The 27,786-nt window shown below is 41.7% G+C and overlaps 1 protein-coding gene across 1 annotated transcript; it reads left to right on the top strand.

Moving 5' to 3' along the window:
- The first annotated feature begins 1,776 nt into the window (after positions 1-1,776).
- spred1 (sprouty related EVH1 domain containing 1) lies at positions 1,777-27,256 on the top strand. The gene is made up of 6 exons (XM_030771036.1): positions 1,777-2,149; positions 14,023-14,206; positions 18,175-18,343; positions 20,351-20,397; positions 26,134-26,292; positions 26,603-27,256. Exons 1-6 carry the CDS (start codon positions 2,118-2,120, stop codon positions 27,254-27,256), a joined length of 1,245 nt encoding a protein of 414 aa, XP_030626896.1. The 5' UTR covers positions 1,777-2,117.
- Positions 27,257-27,786: the final 530 nt, after the last annotated feature.

Raw genomic sequence — 27,786 nt, forward strand, 5'->3', positions numbered from 1 at the left:
TGCCTTATGGATACAAATTTCTCTGGTGTTTGCAACGTAAGGAAATGGCATAAACTGAGCCAAAGAAACACAAAGAAACTTCTCATACAACATACTGTCACTATGACAACTGAGCAGAATCATTCAACTCGATCTCTCCTCCAGTCTACACATCAAAGAAATCCAATGGCATTAAACTCTTGCGTAACCTCCCTATTGGTTGTTGCTGTGTATAGCATTGGTCTATGATACACTTAAAGCCAGCAAGTCTATGCAGTTTTTCTATCTATCTATCTATCTATCTGTCTGTCTCACACACACCCAAGCAAACACACAAGCACCCCCCCCCCCCCCCCCCCCCCCCCAAACACACACACACTTGCAGTTGAACATAATAATACCAGCATAATTTATTATGTGAACCAATGGAAAATACTGCAGCTTAAAAGCATAGACTCTTGAGAAAGTGTCAGGGGAATATAAAAGGTCATGCCAATTACATTTAAATAAGGAAATGACATGTTCAGAAAGCCATCCCTTTACCATCACAATATTTAAGATGTAATGCTTCCATTTAGTTTTTTATATTAGCTAAGATATCTAAGCTGAACTCGACTGTGGCACAGCAGAAATATGAAAAAGCGGTACTTTCACGTCGAAGGTTGTTTATTAATTGTAATACTATGACAGGTATGCCATAACAGTATGAGTAGTTGGGATAATTTAAAACAACTTCAGGCAGTCATATAATGTCATGGTAAAAATAGACCCTCTGCGCTGAAAAACTGGTTTGATCAGTTCTGCGGGTTATTTTAATTTGTTTGACAAAGAGTGAAGGTATATTCTTCGGCAGAAAAGGAAGTCGTTACGGACGGATGACAAATCGTGCACACGTTCTGCACTCTCAATTACATGGATTTCATGCGGCTGTAACTTCAAAATCTGCCTTGGGACCTAGGACATTACAGCCTTTACATATGAAAAACGGGAGGGTTGATTTTAAGACAACATTCAATTAATTTACATTAGCATGTACCCTGACCTTGCTGCGGTGAACCACATAATGCAATTCCACGTGCTTGTTGGCTTCTCACTGCAATAAGCTCTCTCTCTCTCTCTCTCTCTTCCCTTGTCCTCTTTAAGTGTGGTTAAATTTGAAAATGCTGAATGCTCAGTGCCATCGAGCTTTAGGCTTTAACTGAAGGAATGGGGTTTTACATGACTACTGGTATGAAATGACATCTTTCCGTCACCGCTATATAAGCTATCCCCTCGGTACATCTATGTATTGCGTTAATGAGGAGAAACTTCTTTTGGGATCCTGGGGGGACTATTTGAAACAACTTTAAGAAAAGCGCCTTCTTTACAACTTTAATAAAAAAGACGACGAAGAAGCATGGGATGTCTGGATACGTTATGTACATAATAAAACCAGCATTATTTGTTAGCCGTCACATTTCACGCCACAACAGGTTTTATTTTGTGGTATCGCGGAAGGATTTCATTGGAGAAGTGAGGTCAACGCTTCCGCCCAGTTTTCCGATATGCATTGGCCCGAGTTGAAAATGGAGTTCGGTCTGAGACAGATGCCTTGAACTTCCAAGGAACAAACTACTTCATTCTTTACCATTTTCCGTCTGTATTTGACTGTAAACAGCTATTAATCTTAGCCCGTGGCTGGCTTTGGAAGCTCTTCATCTCATATAAAGCTGTAAAGACGAAGCAAACCTGCTTTCTTTTTTAACTATTGCCAGAAGTTGCTTTGGGAATAGCTCAATAGCTAGCTATAGGAGGATAGTTCCAATTTTACATGCCCAATGGCGTGCTGTATGTGCATTTACAACAAACAGAACATATTGGAATTGGTTGAATTTTGCATAGGATGATGTTAATGATGGTCACATTGCTGCAGATGGGGATCTTACTTCTTGGGAAGGTAACAATGAATCAGCGACTGCCTTTCCCGTTCTGAAATCAGTCCATGAGCGCTGTGAAGCATGCACTGTTGTAGACCTTTTTATTTTTGTCCAATATTTGGCTTTTAATTGCGAAAGAAAATGCTGATTTTTGCCGTGAATTTCTCCACCGTGACTGCGTCGTCGATGCTATTTCCAGGATTTGGATCTCCATGAGAAAAAATGAGCGAAGAATCGACAAATCCAAACAACGAGTAAGTAGACATTTTCCCCCAATATATGCTAGGTTCTTGGACGCAAGGATTTGTATGCATCTGGGCTGGGATAATACACTTTATTTTTATTTGCACTGGGATCAGAAACGACTCGAATACATAAAACAATCCCTTTTATTCACTGCCAGTCATCTCCTTTTAGCGATTGGTTGTGAGCTGGCCACAGGCAAATTCATTTTCAAATAACTTATCTTATTCTTGAGTCAAAACAAATATCTTATAACGATGTCTGAAGACTTGAGCTTGTGAAGGCCTAGGTAATGCTTAATGTCATCTTATAGGCTAACTTACCCGATTACTCACTTTCAGCAATGCGTATGTAGAATAAGTAAGAGTTACATTTTCTTATTTCACCACTTTATTAGCGCTGCTTTTATCAAAATACATATTTTTGTTTGTCTGTTTTTTTTTATGTGTTGGATTTGAGTCGTATACATCCAGGCTCAATTTAAGAACGCACGATCTTTAACGCTCTCCCCTGTCAAATTATCAAATGAACGGAAACAGTCTGAAGACTGTCATGTTCTTTCAAAGCTAAGCTAAGATTTTGTCATTTGATTATTATTTACCACTCAAGCCTCTATAGTACAGAGAAATAAATATTGCGCAGAACGGCGATTGACCAGACGCAGTGACTTATAATAGATAGGCTAAATATCGCGTCACCGATCGCATTGCATTCATAATTTCATTTTTTTCTGTTAATTTGTCTTTTGAAATACAGTGTTACCAGATCAGCATACTGCTAGTATAAGCAAATATACACACATACGTATTTGTGTGTGATTATATATATTTTTTATTTCTTAAAGTTTCTGAAGTTAAAAACGATATCTATCAAAATGCGCCCGTGAAGCGCTTGCTGCAGTGTCAGAGACTAGAAGAAGCTGAAGACGCCATTTTTTTCTCAATCACACTCATTTGCATATTACAATCTTCATTCATAAAAATGTCAAAATGACAACATTGCTTTCAATCTACGTCGAGTTAGGGCGTTGGAAACATCGTATTTGTTGTTCGTAAATCGCAGTGTTGTGCTTTTATTGACATTCGGTGTGTTTGTGACTTGTAAAATCCGTGTTGTTTTAATGGGCTGATCGCTTGTTGACAGTCACTGAGAAATAGCTAGTCGGGAGGTGCTGCGGTCATGTGACTGATCCCATTCATAAAGTACCTGGCTGCCCATTCACACACACTGCTGTACAGTACACAGTGTCTCTGAGTAGCCCGGAGAATCAGTTGTACTCAATTTAGCGCATATCAGTAGCATTAGAATTTGTGAAGTACACTTTGTTTATAGGCTGCTTATATCAAGCAACGATTATTTGTTGCGTTGTATTTAAGAATTTTTGACGTAATATTGTTTTGCACACAGTCTATGTTTCTTTAAGTGTTTTCTCCCCAGTGACTCCTTATCAGAGAAACGCCCATATTCGCCCATACCATTGTCTTATAAATCAGTCGGGACTCGGTTCTTGATCTAATCATGCTCTCTCCTATTGATTATGTTACATAAGTTGCACAAGGATGTTGTTGTGTTGATGACTTCCTTCTTAAATACCTGCAATACACCCGTACACACACACAGTATCTAAGTATGTATCTACTTATGTATTGTGTAATCATTATTATTTTGATGGTTCTGAAGGATGTTTTTTCTGTGACAACCAAGGAGTTTGGTTTTACACAACAGAGGTAATCTAGTTAAGGTAAAACCAGTTTTACCCTTTCACAAAAGAGAATGTACAAGGCCTCTTTCAGGAATAAGCATGTGGTCTTCATTGCATTCATAGCTATTCATGAAGTTGCAGCCTAGTAGTAGAATAATCGTTATGTAACATGTATAAAACAATCCATCGCTTGTGTTTGCCTAATCACATTCCATTTTGGACCACACCAATTCATAAATGGGTTTATTAAATACATAAGTACTCCCTCTTTTGCCAGTGCTTTAATATCTACAGATTATTGCAAAAGTAAACTTAAGATAGTGTAATGTGGAATTGGACATATTACAATGGGGAATTGGTATAGTTTTCCCTGTGAATACCATAACTCTTTATGCTCAACTAAAAGTATTAATGACCTTTCACCGTCATTTAAATATGATATAGATTGTTTGTCCCAGTTGGAAAACCTGTTCTTGCTGATATAAATGATTGAGGTCATCCAACCTCAATTTACATGTCACACCCTTTTTTTTATTACATAATGCAATTTCAAAAAAAAAAAAAAAAAAACCTTAAAAAGGGAACATGAAAAAGGATCTTATGTTCTTCAGACTACTGTTTGAAAACAAGCCTTAAGGTTATGAATTCACCCATTGCTCTGCAATGATGTAGCCTTGCGTGTGTGTGTGTGTGTGTGTGTGTGTGTGTGTGTGTGTGTGTGTGTGTGTTTTTGCAAGTTCTTCCTGACTGCTTGTTTCTCACACCCAGGCCTCAATTTACTGTCACATCAGAGCCCTAAATGTGCAGATATGTATTTCCTGTGATGGTAGGATGGTGGTTTAACAGCACTTTGGCCTGAGTTAACCCACGCACATGTCCTCAGACACATGTGGCATTATTTTGTTAAACTATTTTAGATAAAAAGGGTGAAAGACAAGTAGATTTTTTTTCTTTCTTTCTTTCTTTCTCTCTCTCTTTTTTTTTTTTTTTTTTTTTTTTTACACAGGGATGGAGTGGTGGTCCACTGCTAATTGGCAGATTGACTGAACTTTATTTGATCTTGGATGACCATAGCAAAACCATAGCAAAAAAGAAACATTTTACATGTATCAGAGGCAGTCATCTTACAATCATCCACGTTACAGTTGCTGTTCTTGTTTTTTGACCCAATAGTTTTTTTCCTTCATTTTTACCCATAAATGTACATCATAGTTTATGGGGAATATTAAAATTCATCAGATGTACAGGAAAAGGAAAGCGAGGACTGTATTAGCATACAGACATTCATAACAGCTCAAGGTTGACACAGGTCAGCTGAGTAGGTCCTTAGTTTGCATGCTCTATAGTTTTTCTTCCCATGGTCAGGGTTAAATTCTGTTTTTAAGCATGAGCTGGTTCCCCTCTGTTGCTCTCACTTCCTCTAAATATTTAAGGGGCACAGTGAGAAACTGGGTTGGAGTGTCGCACATGATTTTCGATTTAATTTATTCCACGTGAAACTGGCATCTTGTCACATCACCTTTTGTCATGTATTCACATGTTTTCATCTCTCTTTCAAGTGTACTGTGTTTGAAAGTGTGTCCCCAGTCACTTTTTTTTTTTTTGAGGACCTGTTGTTCCGTCATGTAAAAAAACCCTGACCCAGCATTTTAAAGCTCCAACCTCTAAGCAGCTTTTTTTCTCCAACTATTTCTTTGCAATTATTGGTTGATGAGATGAGTAGCCTCATTCCTCCCAGTTCCAGGAATGGCTCTCGGTCTAACAGTATGTGGTTGATATGTCTTTGTGTGTGTGTGTGTGTGTGTGTGTGTGTGTGTGTGTGTGTGTGTGTGTGTGTGTGTGCGCGTATATGTTTTCAGTCAAGGGCTTGGTTGTACTTGTTGGAGTGAGCAGCTGTAGGAAGGCTGTTCCCTCCTCTGAGGCCACACTCCTAACAGCCCACAGATGTTAGGCCTAATCCCAAACCTTGTCTCTCTGAGGTTCCAAATTCTTTTAAAACAGGAAGTATTTAGAGTGTGTTCACGCGTGTGTGTGTGTATGTATGTGTGTATGTGTAAAGAAACAGATTAGTGGCTGTGTGCTTGCATGTTGTTAGATGAAAAATAATCATTCACGTTTTCAAGCTACTTGTAGGTTTAATGAAGAAATTTATGTAATGCATGTGTATGAAGACATAAGAGAGAATAGCGTCTATCCACAGTATCAGCTGGAGGATATTCTGTGCTGCTTTGTCTCCATTGTTAGGACCTCATTCACGTCTCACACTTGCCCTGAATTCAGAGGGGTTGTGACAGCATGCTTGTCGTCTCTTGCTTTTTGGATATGCTAGATTGTGATGACATCTCATGTGACGAGTGTGGTTTCTGTGCACTATCCATTTGATTTTTTACATTCGCCCTCTCGATTAGAATTTTTTTTTTTGTCCCTGGAGACTGCTTTGACATCAAAGCTCTCTGGGCTTCAGCCACCGTCCAAATGTGTGCTTCCACTCTTTCTGTAATCGCACTGCAAGGTTTTAATTATCCAAATGCTTGTGGTTTAAATTAAGATCATCTCAGTATGTGCCTTGACTGATGTCTGAGAGTCATTTTTCTGCTTTTGATACTCATATACTAGGCCTTGATTTATTGTGAGACCAAACATTGAGGTATCAGAGCACTGTGGTTGGTGTAGCCAAACCCTACCCAATAAAGAAGTGGTGCTGAATCTTTCTTTGAGGAACTCAGTGCTACCCATCTATGATGCATTTTGTGCTGATATTGTATCCTGAATGGGAAACTACAGGGCCTCAGGTTGTGTTTCTGAAGGGTATTGCTGTTTTGGTTTTGGTGCAATCATTTAACCCAAGGTACCCAGTGAGCGTCACTATGGTATTTCTGTTCCATCTGTCTGAATGAGACATGGCCTTAAGTGTATCTTGAAAAAAAACCCCAAAAAACTTTAAACAGATTAAAATGCATATTAGTCCACATATTAGCCATTTCTTTTGTAAATCTATGTTGGTTCGACATGAGATTGCATTGTCAGGTACTTTTGTTGTTGTTGTTGTTGCTTTTCTTTTGTTTTTTGTTTTTTCTAACATGTCCAGATGAGTCATAAAATCAGTCCCCTGCTCTCTTCTCCAAAACTAAAAGTTATGCGGCTGAGCATCACTGGGATTTTTCTTGGGGGTTTTGTTACCAGTCTGTCATTGTAACGGGAAGTCATGTAACTGTGCATTTCAGCAGAAGGTGCTGGCTATTACTTGGAGCTTGCATATGTGTGTCACATGGCACTTCTGACTGGCACCATCGAACAGCTGGCTGTTCAAAATGTTATATGTTCATCCTGAATTTCTTTTACCTTTGCCATCATTTTCCATTCCCACCTTTCAACTTTTACTCGTGTGAAGAAAAAATAGGACTGTCAATTTAATGCATCAACCTCTGCACTTTTTTGTTTTAATATCATTTACATGTTTTATTAGGAAACCCTGCCCAGGTGGCTGGGTGGTAAGATATTATACAATAGCATGCATAGCACTGGACTGTCCAATTAAATGGCGGCCTAGCATTCTTTACCAACACACATACATACTTGCAGTCCTCTGTCACTGTTTTCTATGAGCACACTTATGTTGGTTAGCTAGTTATTAGCTTGACCTATCAGTCTGTGCTAAATGAGCGGTTCCATTTAAAAAGCTTCATGTGGTTTCTCAGATAAAATAAGACATAGGTACTCCTATTTTTAGACCAAATTTAGCTCTAACTGCCATTCATTCAGTAGTTACCACACTAGAACTTCTATTTACAACCAGTTGATAGTGGTAGCTAGTGAAGACTGGTGCAAGACAAGATATTCTGTTTAAGTGTGAACTACAGTGTGCTATGGGGAGGGGGGGTCTCAAACATAATGTTTATGTTCTTCTTAACTGTGAGTAATCATGATAAGCACCATCATTCTTTCCCAGTTACTTTTTCTAATCATTTAAGACCCCTAAAAAGATCAATTGATCGTGTTTGTGCTGACTATCCAGATGCTAGTTTGGAAAATGGAAGTGGTTTTATGTAGACTTGTTTGCTCTTTGCTTGATTGTGAAAGTTACAGAAAATGTGCAGGGGCTTTTGACTTTCCACTTCCTAATTTCATTTGGCTTTAATCTTTCATTTGAGAAGACCTAGTTTTTTGGGGTTTTTTTATGTTGATTTGCTTATAAAAATGAACTCTTCACTTACTTTGCACAGAACATACAGAGCTTAAAGTATTAGAAGTATCATGACAGCTAGTTCTTTTTCTTCACCTTAATTCAGCATTTTCAATCACGCAACACTAAACTTGCTGCATTGTCACTGACAAGGCTAATGTGTGCTTTGCATGCTAGCTGAGCACTGTGGACAGTGTCGGGGGGGGGACAGTCAGTAAACCAGACATCTTGAGCAAATGTCAAAACTGTCCAGCAGGAGAACAGCTGAGGACTGTTCCTATTTGGACAGACCTAACTTTTTACATGAGTTACTTAGCCAACTGAGAAATCCTCCCTTATGGAACAACCCCCATGATTTTCCTCTCAGTGAAGTTTCCTGTGTCTCCTGTGTTCTCAGAGGTTTCGAGCTTTTCTTGGGAAGCCATATATAGGTTAGGTTGACTTAATATTCGGTAAGTTGATAAAATGCGGGTATTTTCCACAGCAGACATATGTTTAGGTGGTTTCTCAACCATGAGCATTGTTTCTCTTTTATTTGTTTAACACTGTTTTGCTGACACACATTCTGTGGTACATTTTCCTCAAAGCTGCTGTGTTTCCTTTTCTCATTACTAAACAACGCTGATGTTCTCCATATCCTAACTCCTGGCAGGGCTGTCCCATGATCAGGCCTTTGCGTAAGCAGTCTTGCTCATTGGCAAGGCACATATGCATCTCTGATATTTGCCATCTGGTTGGATGCTATGGCGAAAGTGTGGATGGAGTTTTTGGGGTTGTTTTCGGAGGGCCGAGCAATTATTCGACCCGTGGTAGCACCTGTACAGATTTGGTCCCCCCTGTAATGAGGGTGTTGATAAGAATCATATGTTGTAAAGCCCTGCGGAATACACCACAGTTGTAGATTTTGATTTTTGTTTTGTTTTGTTTTCTTTTAATAATCCATCGTCAGGTTCCATTGAGATCACTGTGAGATGAGACACCTTTCTGAATTAATGACTACAACTGCTGTAGTGCAGATTTTCAAATCAACAATAGATCAAGTTATATGTGTGCTGTGGTAATCAGTTGGAGTCAGTGACTTATTTCTCATATTTCACTGGTTTGTCCATCAAAGGGCAGCAGTACCAACTGGTTGAAATTATGATATAAACATGTGATCTCTATGATAAGCGAATACAGTCTATTCTGTGTTTGTGGTTTTACAGAAGCCCTTCTGCAGTTTTCATTGCCCTGTTAATACGGATCTTCTCTGTAAAGTGTTGTGTGTAGAGCTGTTCATACCCCACATGTGTGTCCGATTCACTGTTTTTTTTTTTTGGTTTTGGTTTTTTTTGACTAAACCAAAAAGGGGCCAGTGGAGCCTTCACAGCTTCCTCTGGTTTTAGTGTTGGGAAGAGGGGTTGACATTTTTCCCTTTCTGATGCTAATGAAAAGGGGAGTGTTTCGGTTTTTTTGTTTTTTGTTTTTTTTTTTCTCTCTCTCTCTCGTAGCTTCTGCTTGCTGAGCGTGTTTCTCCTGCAGCATGCTCCACTGCCTGGACATTGTGAGAGCACAAAACTCCAGGCGAGGGATCCAATAACGTGAAATTTCAGCAGAGAAGAAGCCATTGTGTGGAGGAGGACTGGAAGAGAGGGACGGGGAAGGGGGGGGGGGGGGTGTCTGGGATTGATTTGGCAGAAACCCAGGGCTCAGGCCACATCCTACTGCTCTCGCCTTCTCCTTCACTGTTGTCAGTCCAGGAAATGGCTGCCCCCCCCCAAAAAAAATCCCATTCACCACACAGTGAATCCGTTCCTCAGCCCTGGGGATGAGCAAATGCTCCATTCCCACATATTCACTAAATACACGAGAGGATTTCTGAGGTGCTCAGAATTATCAGTGGTAATCAGATGAAGAGCTTACCAGCTCTGCTCTGTAAGCAATGCCTGGCCACAGGTTGGTATTCACATTTTGATAACTGATGGAAGAATCTACCGTTGATAATTACACTCACGGAATCAGGATTTAAATGTTCGAAGAGTTAGTGGATCAAAACGATCTGAGTAGCTCCACTGTGTCCATTTATAGACCAGTGTCCTTTGGTCCAGTAAAATCAATAACCCTGCATGCAGAAGTAGGAGCAGCACTCAGAGCATCATATGGCACTCCCTCACCATTTTGTCTGCAAACTTGATCGCTTAGATTTGGAGATGAATCAGACTGGCGAGGTGACCCTGGATGAGTGCTGAATGTATTCTTCTCTTCTCCCCCCCCCCCACTCCACCCCTCCATCCCTCTGTAAACTCCCACCCTTGTGTTTTTACGGAAGTGAAGTCAGTCATCCAGCAGACTAACTTGAATAATTTGGAACTGGGCACTTGGCACTTGGAGCGTGATGATCTGCTTCCGCCCTCATTGTGTGACCACTGAACTGTGCTCTTCTTGTGAGGGGGCAGAGATCCCAACCTTTGTCTGTGCAGATTGTCCTGCCCTGGAAGAGCAGACTCTTAAAGAGACCGTTCTCTTTTCACACGGCGCTTTTATGGGGAGAAGAGGGTGGTTATGTTTCTCGCAAAGAAAAAGAAGGTTGCAGAGGAAATGATATGTTTACTTACTGCTTTTTGTGACTTGAATGATCCTTGTGACATTCGTGTTTGTTTCTTGAGCAAAAAGTCATTGCAGTATGAATTTTGATCTAATGAGAAACGTGTAGCACGGTTTCGGTGAAACTGAGATTATGAATTCACTCTTTTAAATTTATTCACATTTCTTTCTTCCTTTTTTTTCTTTTTTGGTCCTTAGCTGGGGTTTTTGAGATGTAGGCTACGCTGCTATGTTCCTTATTTGGGAGCTTAAGAGTTTTTTGCACAGAACATTGTGTCTGTTTGTTGAGAACTTTAAGGCTTGTTCTGTGAAATTAACCAAGTGCACTTAGCTTGATATTCTGTAAAGAGGAAACACGTAAGCACTTTTTTCTTCTTCTTCTTTTGTCAGGCTATGTAATTGTTGAAATCTGTAGTCGTATTTTTGAGGTGAATCATTAGCATTTCTCACTGCACATACACAGAACTATACACTGACCTATAAGGAATCGCATTCAAGTCAAGGTCAGATTGTGGTTGTGGATTCTTGAGTATATCATGGTTGGCTGCCTCATTGCCTGCCTTCTGTTCCAGATCCACAGGGTTGATTGACAGCCTCTGTAGTCTACCCAACAGTACTGAGGTCAGAAGAGTCAGCCCTGCAATGAAAAACTAAACTTAACACGAATATTGTTTTAGGCTCTCACAGATGAGATGTATCCTTTAAAAAAAACAAAAAACAAAAAGTACTCTGAAATGCCAGTAACGGAGATTATTTACGTCCAAAATCCCACTCTCCACAGTCTCCTTCTTTCCACAGCAATCCCTAGATTCTAAACTGTTTAGCTTTTGCTATTTTAATATCTGGTATAATTTTTGCTCTTTTCAAGCGAGCAGTGGTTCTTACTGAAGCTTTTTATGAATGTCAACAGATTGTCATTTATGTATGAGGTCTGACCTTCCCACTTGGCACTTGCTGATTTTTTTTTTTTTCTTTTTTTCCCCTCTACGGCCATTTTGGTTCTTTTTTTTTTTTTTTTGACATGCTAACTACTTTCACTCAAAAGCCAGCAAACCAGTCATTTTTACATGTGATACTATTTGACAATTTAGTTCAACATAAGAGCAGCTGTGATTGTGGAAACAACCTTCAGATTTACAAAGGAGGATGGGAAAAAGATTGGCCAGCACTTTTTCAGCTTTTTTTCTTTCTCTGCTTACAGTAGAAGTCAGTCCTGCTTTTTCTGCTTTATATGAGTCTATAATCAAGGCTAACATCATTTCATGGTGAGTACATAAGTCTTCCCTCATGGCTTGCTGGGAAGAACTTCTCTTTGACTTGAGCTGTTTTAGGCCTTTTTGCACTGCCTGCAAGTTACTGTATTGCTAATTTGTCCTCAGATATTAACCTCTATAGTTGGTCCTGCGCAGAAGGTTGTTAAACAATTGTCTGGCCATTAGCAAGCACGGCATAAAGTTTTTCAAGTCAACAAGTAAGTTTAATGCACTATGGTTCGTGGGGATTAATTGGTAACTACCAACAAGGTGCAGTAAGAGCAGTCCCTCTTTTTGTGGAAGGGCGTTTGATTCGTTGTTATTTAAGTGTTGTCTAAGATTATGCTTTTTTCACTTGTCACACACAAAGCCCGTTATATTAATAGCAGTTGCGAAAAAGGTTGCGATTTTCAGTTCTTGGGTAAGTGTTGTTTCCAGTCAGCTCACATTTTTAATATGATCACCAAAGGGAAAGTGGAAGAGTACAGCTGTGTTGTAATCCATTTTGAGTATTCCCAGTCTCTCCATTTGATCAGTGATTCCTGCCAGCACGCTCACAAATAATGCTTTTGGAGAGATTGTGACCCCCCCCCCCCCACCCCCACCCTTTCTCGAAGTGCTCTTTACGATACAAGCAGCATGCACATGTGCGTGCACAAACATGTCCCTTACACGACATACTGACCCTGGTTCATAAGACACATAATGACAGCCATATGTCTGTTCTGTTGCTCTGTACCTTTAGCATGAAAGACTGTCCTGTTTCATTGAGGTGGGAGGACCTGCTATGTTTTGGTGCACAGGTCCATGCTAGAGATTCAGAGATCATCCTCCATGCTGAGCCTTAGCTGGCATTTGATGTGTTATGTTTGTCAGTATGGAAATGTGCATAAGTTATTTTGGAAATTAGCTGGCTAACCAAAATTATGGGTTCTACTAATTCAGCTTGTTGCATGCGCAGAAACATTGTACCGGTATTGTTGGTTAACAATTAAAATGTTAATTGTAATTCTACTATTCTAAGAATGCTGATTTATTAAAAAAAAAACACAAAAAAAACCACACACACAGTCATCGGCTTATCATTTTTTCTTGGAATACATAAGTACAATTATTAAAAAAAAAAAAAAAAAAAAAGTCTGATTTTTATTGTGGCCTTTTCCCTGACATTCTACATCTGCAGAGTTCGCAAAAGCTCCTTGTGACTCTGTCTTTGAGAACTATGCCATTTAACACACTGTACTTGTTCACACTGCAGGACCCACACATCTTATGGCCATTTCTTTTCTAGATAAATCTCTCCCTTGTCTCTCTTACTTTGTCTTCCTTCTTGTTGTTAATGTGTTACGAGGATCCATAAAGAGCAGCCTTTGGCAAACTTTGACCTTTGTCATTTTCAATTCTACATTGGTGTGATATTATCTAATCATAAGCAGTATTTTCGGCAGCCGATGAGGTTGTCCTGACGACCTTTTAGGGGTGAAAGTTAAAGCCTTTGTCCCGCCACGTCAGAAACCGCTCCCCTGGTAGATGTTTGACTAGCATGCTCTTACTTCAGAGTTCACCTTGACTTATGAATATTTCTGAACGTGTTTTGAAACGAGAGTCCAGGTTTTTACAAGAGCACAAATGAGGAATTTCTTAATGGCAGATACATGGAATGTCAGCACACATTGGAAGACTGTTCCAAGAGCTTTTCAGTGTACAGTCAAACGCCTCAAACTGTTGCTCCCGTTGTGTTTTTTTTATTTGTTTGTTTGTTTATTTTTGTTTCCTTCCCCCCCCCCCCCCCCCCATTTCATTACTTAGATATTACTGACACACTTTTTTTCCCATTTCATTATTTAAATATTGCTGACACACTTTTGATAGCAAAATGCCCTGTATTCTTGACTCAAACACCTGGTGATAATCCAAAGAGCTGATATCAAGGTGGTTTAGGAGAGGCAAAAAGTTCATCGGCAGTCAGTTAGCCCAGTTTATGTTCTTGGTTATATTGCTCTCTTTCCTTTATAATAGGGGGGCGTGTCTATGTGTGTTAGACATTGGGCTACAAATATTTTTCATCGTTTCTCCCATAGGCTTCCCTGATTTCTCTGATGATGTTCACACACATCTTATTCTGTGTTCTCTGCCCCCCCTTCTGTCTGTCTGTCTTCGCAGTGACAGTTATGCACGTGTGAGAGCAGTGGTAATGACTCGTGATGACTCCAGTGGTGGATGGCTGCCTTTGGGTGGTGGGGGCCTCAGCTGTGTCACCGTCCACAAAATCAGCCGTCCAGACAGCGACACTGCCAACGGCCCCCCGGAGTTCCTCATCCAGGGGGAGCGGCTCAAAGATAAATCGGTAAGCAAGCGTCTCAGAGTGGCAGTCTGCTCTCATCTTTTCTCACGGAGACGGCAGTAAGGCGAGACGGCTTTCTATGTGACGCATATTCCATTGAGACAATTGCTTTGGAGGACGAGGAAATCACCCACTCCTGTTTGTGCCTTGGTGTAGTTTTTTTTTTTTTGCCCTGTTGAAAGAGCAGAGATCTTAATATAGGACCATGTTGTTAATATAGGACCATGTTGTTTCAGGAGATGTGATCAATGACTTGTATTACAGGCTTTTTGAAAGCAGTCCGCACTTTCACTCTATGACAGATTTTTTTCCTCCTTATGATCATAACTATGTATGATGGACTAATAGAAAGTTTCACATTGATTCAAATAGCCACTCTTGTGTGTGTGTGTGTGTGTGTGTGTGTGTGTGTGTGTGTGTGTGTGTGTGTATTTTGCATACTTCCCATGCGTAACAAACTCGCGTAACTGTTGTGCTTGCTTATGAATGGCGTTGTGGCCATAACCACTTATACAAATGATCTGTTCACTTGTTAACTCAAACTGAAATTTTGATTATTCAGAGTTTTCCTAGGAAGTCTGTGTAGTTTGTAAATCAGTTCTTTAGAAAACAAATAAAGGAACACGCTACTCTGACTAGCGTATTAGCCTTTCACATGCCTAGCAACCATAGCCTAGCAACCAAAGCTGTGTGAGTCACTGCAGGTTCCATGAGCCAGGAAAAGGAGTCTGAGCACCTTGCATCTCTGCAGTTGAATTTGAGAGAGAAAATGTGTACCTCGGTACATCCCACAGACACATGATTGTCCTTAGTAACTTGAGATTTGGCCAAGATTTAATACATTGTAATTATCTGTGCTTTAAAATGGAAAAGTCCTGTAAGTGTCACCCCCCCCCCCCACTCCCCGCCCCATAGCTACAGACTGTAGACATTAGGACTTTGAAGGTTTAATCAGTGTTGAACTAAATCTTGCAAACTTGCATGTGATACATTGGGTCACATAACTAAAACATTTACAAGACGATTTATCTGCTGCTCCTCTAAACATTTTATGTGGCTGCCAAATATGATAAGAACTTGCTCCAAAAACTGTGAAAAAATGTCTCACTCCAAACCCAATGTCTGTTCAGTTCACTACAGAAAAAAAAATGAGGCAAATGTTGGTATCCTCTCCCACAGCGAGTGTTGCTCATGAGTTCTAACCTGGTGGCTCTCAACATTTTTTTGGCTTTGTCATTAAATTCATCCAGTACCACGGACCCTTAACCACAAAAGTGTAGTGCCAAACCCCATGACAAATGAGCTCGACTGAATTTACAGAATTCATGATTTCACTTTATAAGCTGTTTTGTGCTTTAACAATAGTCTAGTTCAACGCTAACCTAAGATGTTGACAACAAAATTTGTTGTCATTAATCAGATGGGCATTGTGGTCCTCTGGTGCTCTACAGAACACCATTTTGAGAAAACAAACCTCTTACTTGAGCATCTGCCTTAAGCTCTTTCTTCAGAGCATCCTGAATAGCTGGTCCAAATCTTACTCTCTCTCTCTCTCGTATTCCTCTGTGTAAGTTGTCTCAGTGTCAGCTGCCTGCACTGATGGACTGAAAGATCATGAAGGGGCTGCTGGGTGGGTCTGGCTGCAGTTTGAGATGGTGTGTGTGAGTGTATGTGAGTGTGAGTGTGAGTGCGTGTGCGTGTGCGTGTGTGTGTGTGTGTGCGCGTGTGTGTGTGTGTTGATTGAGTGGGTGGGTGCGTGTGGGGGGAGTCTGCCTACATTTGTAGTGATGTGGTACAGAATGTACTGATGACTCAGCACAGCGCTAGCCCGATATAGCTCTTGATGTCTATCTCTTTCTTTCTCTCTCTCTCTTTCTTTCTCTCTCTCTCTCTCTCTCTCTCTCTCTCTCTCTCTCTCTTTCTCTTTCTCTCTGTTCTCCATTTACTTTCCCTTCTGTTCTCTTCTTTGCAACACATTTGCTTTGTGACAGTGTTTCAAGACCCCATATGAAAAAGAGACATCGTTGTCTTGTATTTTCTCCAGTCCTTGAATTAGAATGACATCACGGTATTTTATATACTCTGACATTTTGTAATTACTCATTTGGATCAGTCACTTGTGTGAGATCCACCAAGAATACTGCAAATGTGTTTTTGTTGTATGATGGTGTGTTTCTCTTGTGGTGCTGAGTGTAGGTTGCAGGTTCGATGTGGCTATGTGCAGTAATTATGCGCTCCTCTTTCTCTCTCTCTCTCTGTTGCACTGGGAAGCAGGCCTTGTAGGAGGTCTGTTTAGCATCACTCATCCCCCTGTGGCACAGCCCAACAAAGACTTCAACACATGGGCAACAGAGACTGAGCTGGAATTCCATTCATCCCGCATCTCTCTCTCTCTCTCTCTCTCTCTCTCTCTCTCTCCCTCTCCTTTCTCTTCATCTCCCTTCTCTTCATCTGTTTCTTCTCTCTATTCGTTTCTTTGCCTGTGGAATGTCGTTCAGTACGTTTGGTAACTTGAATTGTCTTTCTTTTTTTTTTCTCTCTCTGCTCTGCTCAAAGTTGACACCAGCTTCATCAGGTATCACCTTTACAGCTAGGCTGAGTGGGACATGCACCTTTTTCTTGTGGGTGTGGAAATATGTCAGTGAAGTCCTACTGTCTCTCTCTCTCTCTCTCTCTCTCTCTCTCTCTCTAACTCACTCACACACACACACACACATTTTAATGGGCATTTCTCGTTTTATTTCATCTACTCAGAGGAAGGCCTGAAGCCAATATCAATTCAAAGGCCCTCATTAACGATGGGCTTTTGAACAGGCTTCTGAACCATGCTACACATGCCGCACATGCTCTCCAAGAGATCAGCATGTGCATAGCAGTGAGGAACCTGTTCAAAAGATCCAGCCTCCTCACTGCTATAGGCTTATATATAAAAAAAAAAAAAAGCACTTGCGTGTTGTTGCTAGATTAGCGCCACTGTAGGTTTGTCTGAGTGGGAAAGACAACATCAGCTAGAGTCAACAATGGTCAGACTTTCACAGTCATCAACCCCAATGTCTGTCCCTTGGTTACAGTTACATGGCAAAACAGACCAACAGGCTTGGCTCTCATCGAGGCCAATTCAGAGAGAATTTCACAGAGAGGAGAACTATGATCAGGTTGTGGTGTAGAACCACTTATTAGTCCCTAACGTGCATGTTTGTGAGTGAAGGGATGAGAAGAACGCCAGTAGTGGTTTACTGAGCAGTGACCACATGCCATATGGTTAGATGAGTCATCCTTCGACCTGTCCTTAACGTTCGGAATAGCGCTCATGTGGAGCATACCAAAAGAAACCTCCTGGCTTTTTTCCCGCGATGAGGAGTTGTGGTGATTTCCTTTATGGTGTGGAGCACAGATTCCCAGTATAGTTTAGAGAATCACGCAACACCTCACAGGGGCAAAGTAAAAAGCAATAAATACAAATCCACCCTGAGATATTGCCCTCATGCATCATGTGTTGAAGCATTTCTGTCTTTATGGAGTCATATACTCCAGCATCATTATGTTCAGTCCACGAGGCATAAATGCTCACTAAATGGTTTGATGTACATGAAAATGATGTGAACGATATGTAGTGGCCTTTTCAGTTATCTAATCTTAACCCTGTCATCCACTTCAAAGTGTCCTTGCTGAATGTTGTATTCAGAAGTACTCTAATGTTTTGATGTAAATTTTATGTTGATGGGCACCTTTTAGGAGAAACCTAGGAAGTTTTCTTTCTCTTTCGTCCATCTTGAAAAATGGCAGTAATTGAGTTCAGAAAGCTTAGTTCTTACTATTACCATTTTGCCCACGTGAACCTCACAGAAGATGAAGTACCTTCTTTTTCACAAACACAAGTAATGTCTCCACAGTTCTTTACCGTAGTCCGACTGCTTTAGCCAACAGCTGTTCTGTTTGAGTTTGTTACCCAAATACTTGTCTTTGTTTAGGTCGTTCTGGAGTGTAGCTTAAGGAGGGACCTTGTCTATAACAAAGTCAACCCCATCTTTCACCACTGGAGGATCGACAACAAGAAATTTGGCCTGACCTTCCAGAGTCCAGCAGACGCCAGAGCCTTTGACAGAGGAATACGCAGAGCCATGGAGGATATTAAACAAGGTGGGACTCTCTCTCTCTCTCTCTCTCTCTCTCTCTCTCTCTCTCTCTCTCTCTTTATTTCCTTTTCTTTCTTTCTCTCTCCCCCCTCTCTCTTTCTCTCTCTCTCTCCCTCCATCTCTCATCCTCAGGATTTGTCACTTTGTAACCACTCACATTCCACATTCTCAGCTGTGTGCTCACTCAGAGGATGACTAAAACGTTCTGTCATGAGTCTGTTTTCCAGAATGTTCTCTCTTGTGGATAAGTGCATCATTTGGTTGTTATGAGGACTTTGGTACTATGAAACCACAAGGATCTGGAGATATGAGGCCATGCTGTAAATATGAACCAGCATTTCACGTCACTCCATTCACAGTGATAGCAATATATGTCATTATTCCTACTCAGATAATACTCCACTAATATGATAGTGAATTAACCTCTGCAGTATGAGCCAGGCTCTAAAATATGTCATTGTCATTTGCATGGTGCAAAAACAGTGGATACAGTTTCATAAAAGGACACGTATGCCTGTTTCAGTACACTCAACTTTTTATCTGAGTTTTTTTGTTTTGAAGTAGTCTAAACTTCACACACAGGTTGTCTTTTTGTGGTCATACATATCCCCGTGAGTATCCCCACTGAGGTCTCAGTAACATTTGTTTAACGACCGTTTCACATTCATGCCCACGTGGTCTATTTTTCATTCAACCTGTGTTTCAAGCTCAAGCCAAAAGCCAAGCCTGAGATGTGAAACAGTCTGAGAGTTCAGACTCATGCTCTACCCCCATAGGTATAAACCTACAAGGATACTAAGTGTTAGAATCTTGAAACAAATAGAATACATCAAACCCCTGTCTATAGGGTCATTTGAAGGTCTTAACAGATTCAGGTTCAGCGCAGTAATTCTAATGTCAGGACAGAAATTCCTGTTCACTGAGTTCAGCTAAGTTCAGTTGAGGAGACATGTTGTGATAGCACATCCTGGACACATCATTGTGATAAAAATGTCTTTAGTAACATGTTGGTGTGGTTTGCCACCCAAATGTTTACAGAGGTCAGCACATTTGATCACTCACCCTCTTCATATTTCTTTTCTAATGAGCTTGTCAGAGTGTGGAGGTATTGCTTAGTTTTTTTTGTTTTGTTTTTTGTTTTTGTTTTTTTTTTTTACTCAGACTTATTATGGAAGGTTTGTGTGTGTTGCTGGAATTTTCCTGAAGGACTACAGTGTGCTGGTGGGCTCTTGTGTATTTCAGGCACGGGCATGTTGTGTAATGCCTCTTGCGCGGGGTTCTCTGTATTCCTGTTGTGTCGCTCTGCTGCTCGGACCTGTGTGTGTGTGTGTGTGTGTGTGTGTGTGTGTGTGTGTGTCAGCAGTGCAGAACTCTGTTTCCACGGCAACTCGGGCACATGTCTCATCCAGCTCTGTGGCCTGGCACTGGAGGAGTCGTGCAGTACGCTGCCTGAAGCTTCTCTCTCTCTCTCTCTCTCTCTCTCAGCGTTTCCCCCTCTCTTTCTTTCTCCATCTATTATCTCTATCTTGCTCTTTCTATCTGTCTGTCTCTCTCTCTCTCTCTCTTCTCTTCTCTCCCCTGTCTCCCATTATTTTATTTTATATTCTATTATTTTATTTTTCTTAAATCAAAAGTTCTGAGAGAAATGTGAAAGAGATGTAGAATCTTCCTGTTTGATTTATCTCTGTCTCAACGTGGAAACAAACAAACATATAAAAACAATCTTTCTTTCCATCACAAATCAGTTTTCTGTGTTCTTTCCTAACCTTTGTGCATGTGAAACCACTCATTATCTGTGTGTCATTTTTTTTTCTCTCTCTAATGGAATCAAAGATTTATTTGAGTTAGAGACAAGCTCTGGTGGCTATTTAGAATGCAGGGTCGGCATGGGACAGATATTGGTGTCATCTGTGTTCAGCCTGTATGTGTAACATAGTGTATTGTACCTTTTTTTGTGTGAACAGAAGTGCATCTGACTGATTTGACTGTTTGTACACTCCTCTGTCTCCAGGCTGTCCGCTGTACAGTGATACTGACACTCCTGAGGATGGATCACAGGTGAGTCCAAACTTCAAATTGACAGTCAAACAGCCAGAAGGATTTGTCACTAACCGGAACTGGAATGTTCCAAAACACAGCTCTTCTTTGTTTTGTTTTTTTTCCCCTGTTCTGAGGGTGTTATCTTTTAACTTTTAATGTTGGTTGTATTCATTCCAGCTCATTTTTTAAACTTTGTCATGCAAGTTAAGCGTGCGCACACACACACACACACACACACACACACACACACATCTTTATGTACAACTTCTGAGAATGCTAGGTTGCATAAGACCCTTTTTTTGTGAGTTTCTTTCTCTGAACTGTCTGTACAAACCAAAGAAAGTCTTCAGCATGCGTTGGCAAATATCTTGAGAAATGTATCTGAGCACCTGCTGTGGCTGTCGAGTATGTATCTATCAGCAGCACAGTTCTGTGACTCACTGGCACAGAAGTCTGGGCTGGAGATTTCTCATCAGGGACAGAATTCAGTCCTGTGTCTTCGACGGCCTCTTCCTCACGTCTGGCCCGCTTGGTTAGAACTGATACTAAGTGTTACGTTAGATAACCATTTGACTTGTTTGTAGTCTTTTCAGGGTAAGGTTACTACAGTCAGATTTCATCAGCTTGGTTACAGTGACTGCTCTATGATGGTTGTGTGCTACTAGGAGTGGGATCAGTGGCATTACCTGAAAGAAGGGGAAATTAGAGAGAGATAATAGAATAAGATTTCCAGTATGGTAGACCTTTGCTACTGAGATAACAACACATCTTTTTGCCATTTTAAACCATATCATGTAAAAGTAATAATAATACAATATCTGGTCAGTAATTTACCCTGTTCCCCCCCCCTCCCACTCTGTTTTAGCAGCACATTAACCCATGTAACAAACTCTGAATGTGCTTCTGTGTTGTTACCTTTTCTTCATTTTTTAAATGAAGATTTCACCAGTATTTCAAACTCTCCTGCCTCCCGAGCTATAGCTGGCACAGATGTCCAGCTTTTTGCTGACAGTGTTCTGTCAAAGTCCTGCTATTTGACTGCCTTCATGGAGGAACGTGGGAAGAGGTATAAAACATCGGAATCTATTCCTGTTCAGCTTACCTGCCACCAATGATACTGAAGGCCAGTCACACGGCTGTTGCTAGGCACCAGAGGAGGAGACGAAAGATGGAGTGAGCCACCGAGTGTGTAGCCATGGTGATCCTGTATCCGAGCATCGGGGTGGGAAACCTGGGACGCAAGCAGAACATTTAGTCACATACATGCCTCGTTCACAACAAATGGAGATGTACACTCATGCCAAACTCTTAAATCAGTGTTAGAGTCAGAGATGGAAATATCACAAATCGGGGGATAAGGAGTTTTTTTGTTTTTTTTAAGATGGATACATGGATTTTTTTTGTCACCATTAAGTGACTGCGTTTGATTTGCTTTTGTATTTGATGCTCCAAAATATTTATGGGGCTAGGCCTAATAATGGTAACAACAATATATATGTAAATATTTATTAACTAATAAAGAGTTTGTGCACCCTGTACTGCCAGAACAGCTTAGATCCTTCTCAGAGTAGTGCTGTACAAGTTTTGAGCTGTGATTAGTGGTATGTCAGACCATTCCTCAGGAAGGAAAGCCCCGGTCAGAACACCCCTTAAAGGGCTGAGTGATGGAGAGATTTTGTTTGACCGTGGACGGTTTTCAACCTCATCCTGGTGTTTATGAAACCTCTCTTGAGTCAGTGCATATGAAAGCATTATTGTCTTGCAATATGGGAACATGTTGAGAAAACATTGTTTGAAGCATGTGGTGCACCTGGATTCCTGAAATGTCTTTGTGTTCCTTGGCCATAATTTTACCATTACCAGCAATAATCAGACCTGGTAACACCCACACGTTGCTCTTCCCATAACAGATTCACCACCTTGTTTAACTTTTGGGAACAGGCAGTATAGGATGAAGGTTTTCTTTGGCTTTCATCAAAAGTAAACCTGTCCAGATGTAGGAAAAAAGAGTCAAGGACAACTCATTAAATTATATTATATTCATCAACTGCTCAGACATCCGTGTTTTATACTCATTACAATAAATGCATTTAGTCACACATTGGCAAACTGTGTTTGAATGCTAGCTCTGACTCTAGTGTCGGCTTTATTTAGCTGACGATGAGCACTCTCATTGACATGGGGTTGGACGTTTGGTTCTTTGGTCAGTTTGGCATTTGTTTTGTAGGATTTAATAAAGCACGTAATCTGTTATGTGTCCTTGCAGTCCCTGTCAGTTTGAATAGAGCGAAAATTATTGTAAAACACAGGTGTGAAACTTTTTTTTTTTTTTTTAAACTGAAGGTTAGTTTCTTCAAAAGGAGTTTTTAAGTTGGCTATGTTGTAACCTACCCCCCATCCTCCTGCACATTGTAAGTATCATTTTCATATTAAGGATATCTCTTTCTCTGTCAAATTCCCTTCCTAACTAAAGGGTAGACTAGAAGGGCACTCGGACATTTGCTTATGCCTTACATACCTGCTGCATTTGTCCCTACAGTGATGTTTGAGGCGGCTGTTATGTTTTGTTGCATGTTTAGTTGCTGCACACCATTCACTGTAATTACGACTGGTTCACGCATGCTCGACAAATTCAGTTCATTTTTGACCTGTCTCACAATGTTAACGAAAGTGGAAAATAATACGTGGATCCACTGTTAGTGAAGACTGCAGCCATCTTTAGCCTGAGCTAACGCGTTGTTTGCGCCCCCCCCCCCACCCACACAAATTCTCTCAGTTCTTTAAAAAGTTGTATACAGGAAAACAAGTCTTATGGGGACACTCTAATCATGGAAACTGAAAGCATCTGATCTCTTATGTCACATTCATCTTTGACGAGTGCTTCTCTGTTTTAGATAACCAGCCACTGTATGTGTTTTGTTTTTGAGGTTCAACAATGGTACACAAAATGCTATACATGCATGTATTAATCTCATATACAATATTGAGTTCTTTGAAATGAAGGCCTGAACTCCGTAACGTTTTTTACACTATTGCGTACTAAAGCAAGTCGTTCCTTGTTTGTTTGTTGTCTCAGGGAACTATAGGGATGTCTCATGAAGGGAGTGTCCCCAGTTAGTTGGGTAATTCTCAGGAAAGGACATTTACAAAAACCTATTGTCAGAGCAGGATGAGGAAAGGTCAGGAGTGATGAGTTGAAGAGACTGTCAGTAGTCCTGACTTTCAACAGCTTGCTTACTGAAGTTGTCCAGTTAGTCAGGAAATGTTGATTCATTAAATCAACCTCAACCACCCTCAAGTGGTGCTTTCACACCAGCCCACCAGGAGAGAATAAAGTCCTTTTCATACTAAAAGTGCAAATGAGACTCTGATTTTCATAGCCGCAGGGGCACCCAGACTCAAGATATGTTTTTTTGTGCCCTGTAGATTTCTCTCTGTGTCTGGTGTGCGGATGGAGAACATTGGTGTTGCTTTGAATGTGAGAGTGCTATAAGCCTGTGGTGCAGAGGTGCTCTCCCTGCTGGTCCACAGCCAGACTGTTTCTCCTCTTATCTCCTGCAGACCTCTGTGGGCAGATAACTACCAGATTTACTCTGGTGTTCATACGCCGAGCTTGGACCACTCTAGTGCAAGGCTTTTAAAGAGGAGCTTCAAATCTGGTTCCCATTTCAGTTGCTCGCCTTACTAGCGACCCTCCTTCCCTGCCTCCCTTCCCACCCTATACACACACACACACAGCTGTCATCTGGCTTTTTAAGTTTTGGGCTGCGCTTCTCTAGCTGGAGCTGGTTTATGACATTCCCTCAGCAGACCCCATTGCCCTCCCTCTCTTTTCCTCTCCCTCTCTCTCCCTCTCTCTCTCTCTCTCTTTCTCTCTCTCTCTCTCTCTCTCTTGCTCTCGCTCTCTCTCTTTTTTCTTCAGTTTCTCTCTCTCTCACACACACAAACACGTGCATACATAATCCTCCTCTCTCATGCACATACACAGGCATACAGTTTTCTCTCACAGTCATACACACCACGTATGTAGGCACACACACCCCCTCTATCTTTCTCTCTCTCTCTCTCTCTCTCTCTCTCTCTCTCTCTCTCTCTCTCCTCCAACATCTGTTTGCATGTGTGTTGTGAAGAAAGAAAAGACACACGGTTTATTAGCAGACTAAATACAAGAAGAAAAAGAGAGAGAAGAAAAAACCAAGAGGAGGGAAAGAGAGAGAGAAGTCAAAGGAAGCATCTCTTAGCAACCACAGGACAGTAATTACTGTAGCAGCAGCTGGGAGCAGACCAGATTTCCGCTGTGCGTTGAGACACTGGCGTGGGCTCCTTTGCTCACATATGTACGCGCATGCATACACACACACACACACACATACACACACACACAGAGAAGTACGCTGACAAACCACAGCCAGCAGCCTCCTCCGCATGCGCAGCCCAGAGCAACCTGGACGTGGGCGGCATATGTGGGTGGGCGTGTGTATATTAGAGGAGCAAGAGAGTGTGTGCACACATGTATGTAGGGGTGTGTGTGTGTGTGTGTGTGTGTGTGTGTGTGTGTGTGTGTGTGTGTGTGTGTGTGTGTGCGCGCGTGTGTGTGTGTCTGTTTCTCTCTCTCTCTCTGAGCAAAGATAAACCCTGGACGCAGGCTGTGTGTATGTGAGGGAAAGAGTCTGTCTGTGTGTGTGTGTGTGTGTGTGTGTGTGTGTGCGCGCGCGCGCAGGCCTGCGTAGGCGTGTGTACGTGGGCGTACTTGTGTGTTTGAGCTGGCTGCGCGCAGGTTTCGCTGGCTCAGTGCGAGTTACTCTATCCATGTGACTGTGAGGATGTGCACACTGCAATTTAGATATGGCTTTTATGGCCATGTCATATCATCTGCCCACTTCCGTGTGGTTTTTCTGAGCCTGTGTTTTGCCTCTGTCTCTGTGGAAGTGGTTAGGACTGCCTTTGGATCTGCAGGGCTTACTCAAAACTTACCCAATCTCTCATTACCTCCATAACCTCTGCTGTCCTCACAGTGGCCAGTGTGTTGGCTTTGATTACAGTTTATGTCATAGGACTGGAAATTTGCTGTATTTTATGTGTTATGTTGTTTAGCTGTTTCCATGTTGTGAATCCTCATCATTTGGAGCTTTAGATATCAAAATGTTAGATATCATTAAAAGATTAAAGAATCTGGTAGGTGTATTCGAGTCTTATTGTACTTGTTCTGGAATGTCGCTTTGCCATGTTTGCTGTTTATTTAATCTAAAGTTTTACTGCGTGTTGAGATGGTTTTTTTGGGGGGGTAGCAGTTCACTTACATGTTGTGATGAATTCTGCCTTTTTTTTTTTCTTGCTGGAGCCTGTGTTTGTGCATCTGACACCAATAAAATGCCTCAAGGAACACACAAGGACACAGCAGGATCCGGCAGTTCCTAACAGAAGGCGTTTGAGTCATACACACAGACTGCTTATTCTTGACAGAGGGCTCCCTCTGCTGGCAGAAAGAGAGATTTTTGACTTGGACTTCTCTGCTTGGCAGAGACGCTATACTAGTTAGCATTGTTCTGCTCCAGTTTCTGAGAACATGCTGGGGTAGAATGATGCACAGTGAATTTCCACCTGTCAGAGTTTTAAGCTTTATATAAACAACATAGCTGCTTATATGCTGAAATGTTTGTTTCTTTTTAAAGTACTTTTAAAAGAGTGTGAACATATGATCAACAGAAACTGGCCCTGCTATGGGAAGGTTAACACCTGTTCTTTTTGTGGCAGGCCAATCAGGAGTCTTCGTCCATCTGCACGCCGGTGAGGGAACCTTTCTCCCCCCACAGGGGCGTGGTGTCCACCGAACAACCTTTCCGTAGTTGCTACGTCCGCGCTCAGCCCTTCAACGAGTTCCCCACCACTACCCGCCGCTACCTGCCCCCACAGGTCAGTCTGAGTGTCCCTGGAACAGTGCTCACCTCAGCCTCACTGCAGGCCAGCATGGACCTGAGCACTACCCACTGCCTGAGTCCTTCCATCATCACATACTCAGTTACTAACAGCTAATGCAGCTCACTGTTAACACCTCTGTTGTAAAGTGCAGTACCTTTGTATCAGCAGTTTTGTGTAAAACGACCTCTGAAAAGAATTTTAGTACACGAAAGGTAAGGTTCACATTCAGTGTGAGTGCACTGAAGTGTCCGTGCCAGCAGTGGATTGTGGGTAACATTTTCTGGCCTCTGTATTGTTTTCGTAGGCTTCCTTCACTACCACACGCCACGTGAGCTTTCACATGGACGAGGAAGAGATCGTGCGCATAAACCCGCGCAAGGACGTGCTGATCCGGGGATACGAGGACTACCGTCACCCCGTCATGTGGAAACAGGACATGGAACGGGAGGACCTGGATTTTCCCACCACTTTCTCTAAACTGGACAGTAAGAAGTGCGAATACTTATTCCCTGAAGGACAGGACCCTCACTCCGGCGGAAAAGACGCCATAAAAACCCAGCAGCCCTCCCCGCTCCTCAAATCCAAAAAGTCGAGGAGGAGACGCGAGGACGGGGAGCGTTCGCGCTGCATATACTGTCGCGAGATGTTCAACCACGAGGATAACTGGAGAGGCCAGTGCCAGGATGCCCCCGACCCCATCAAGCAGTGCATCTACAAGATCAGCTGCATGCTGTGCGCCGAGAGCATGCTCTATCACTGTATGTCCGACTCCGAGGGCGACTTTTCGGACCCGTGCTCTTGCGACACGAGCGACGAGCAGTTCTGCCTGCGCTGGTTGGCCCTGTTGGGACTCTCCTTAATCGCGCCCTGCATGTGCTGTTACCCGCCCCTGCGCGCCTGTCACCACTGCGGAGAGGCGTGCCACTGCTGCGGCGGGAAGCACAAAGCCGCGGGGTGAAAAGGCCACCCCCCCCTCCTCCTCCGCATTTACCGTATGGCGTGGTCACAAAAAGGAAAAAAAAAAAAATGAGCCGACATCCTTTTTTCGTCATTCTCCTTTGGATGGGGGTGAGGTTGTTCGCCCCTCGTCCGTCGAGGCGAACTTTTGGAGATTTGATTTGGCAGAGAGCAGCGGAAGACCAGCGGGTCTTCATGGGCTCTGTTAGAGCTGCGTCAGAGAGCTCAAACAGTGAAGAAAAGGTGTTAAGCTGAAACTGACATAGTGATATCACATAACACTCAAATACACACTTATACAAAATAAACAAACAAACAACAATTTCATGCAACATAACAGCAAAAAAAAAAAAGTAACATGTCAGACTGTCATACAGATAATGTGTAATTTGTGAAGAAATATTGTCCTTTTTTTTTTTTTTTTTTTGTACAGAGATCAAAACGTAAAACAAACCAACAAAACGGAAAAAAAAAAAAACGAAAGAATCAAAATGATTATGTCTACAAAAGATCTGCTGTATCTGTGTGCCA

This window comes from Chanos chanos, chromosome 1 (assembly GCF_902362185.1).
Source record: "Chanos chanos chromosome 1, fChaCha1.1, whole genome shotgun sequence".
In the NCBI taxonomy this organism is placed as follows: domain Eukaryota; kingdom Metazoa; phylum Chordata; class Actinopteri; order Gonorynchiformes; family Chanidae; genus Chanos; species Chanos chanos.

Bases quoted from the DNA above. Each gene is read 5' to 3' on its own strand.
- spred1 (XM_030771036.1), top strand. From the start codon at position 2,118: ATGAGCGAAGAATCGACAAATCCAAACAACGA. The intron at 18,344-20,350 runs GTGGGACTCTCT...CTCTGTCTCCAG, and splicing joins CATGGAGGATATTAAACAAG to GCTGTCCGCTGTACAGTGAT. The intron at 20,398-26,133 runs GTGAGTCCAAAC...TTTTTGTGGCAG, and splicing joins CTCCTGAGGATGGATCACAG to GCCAATCAGGAGTCTTCGTC.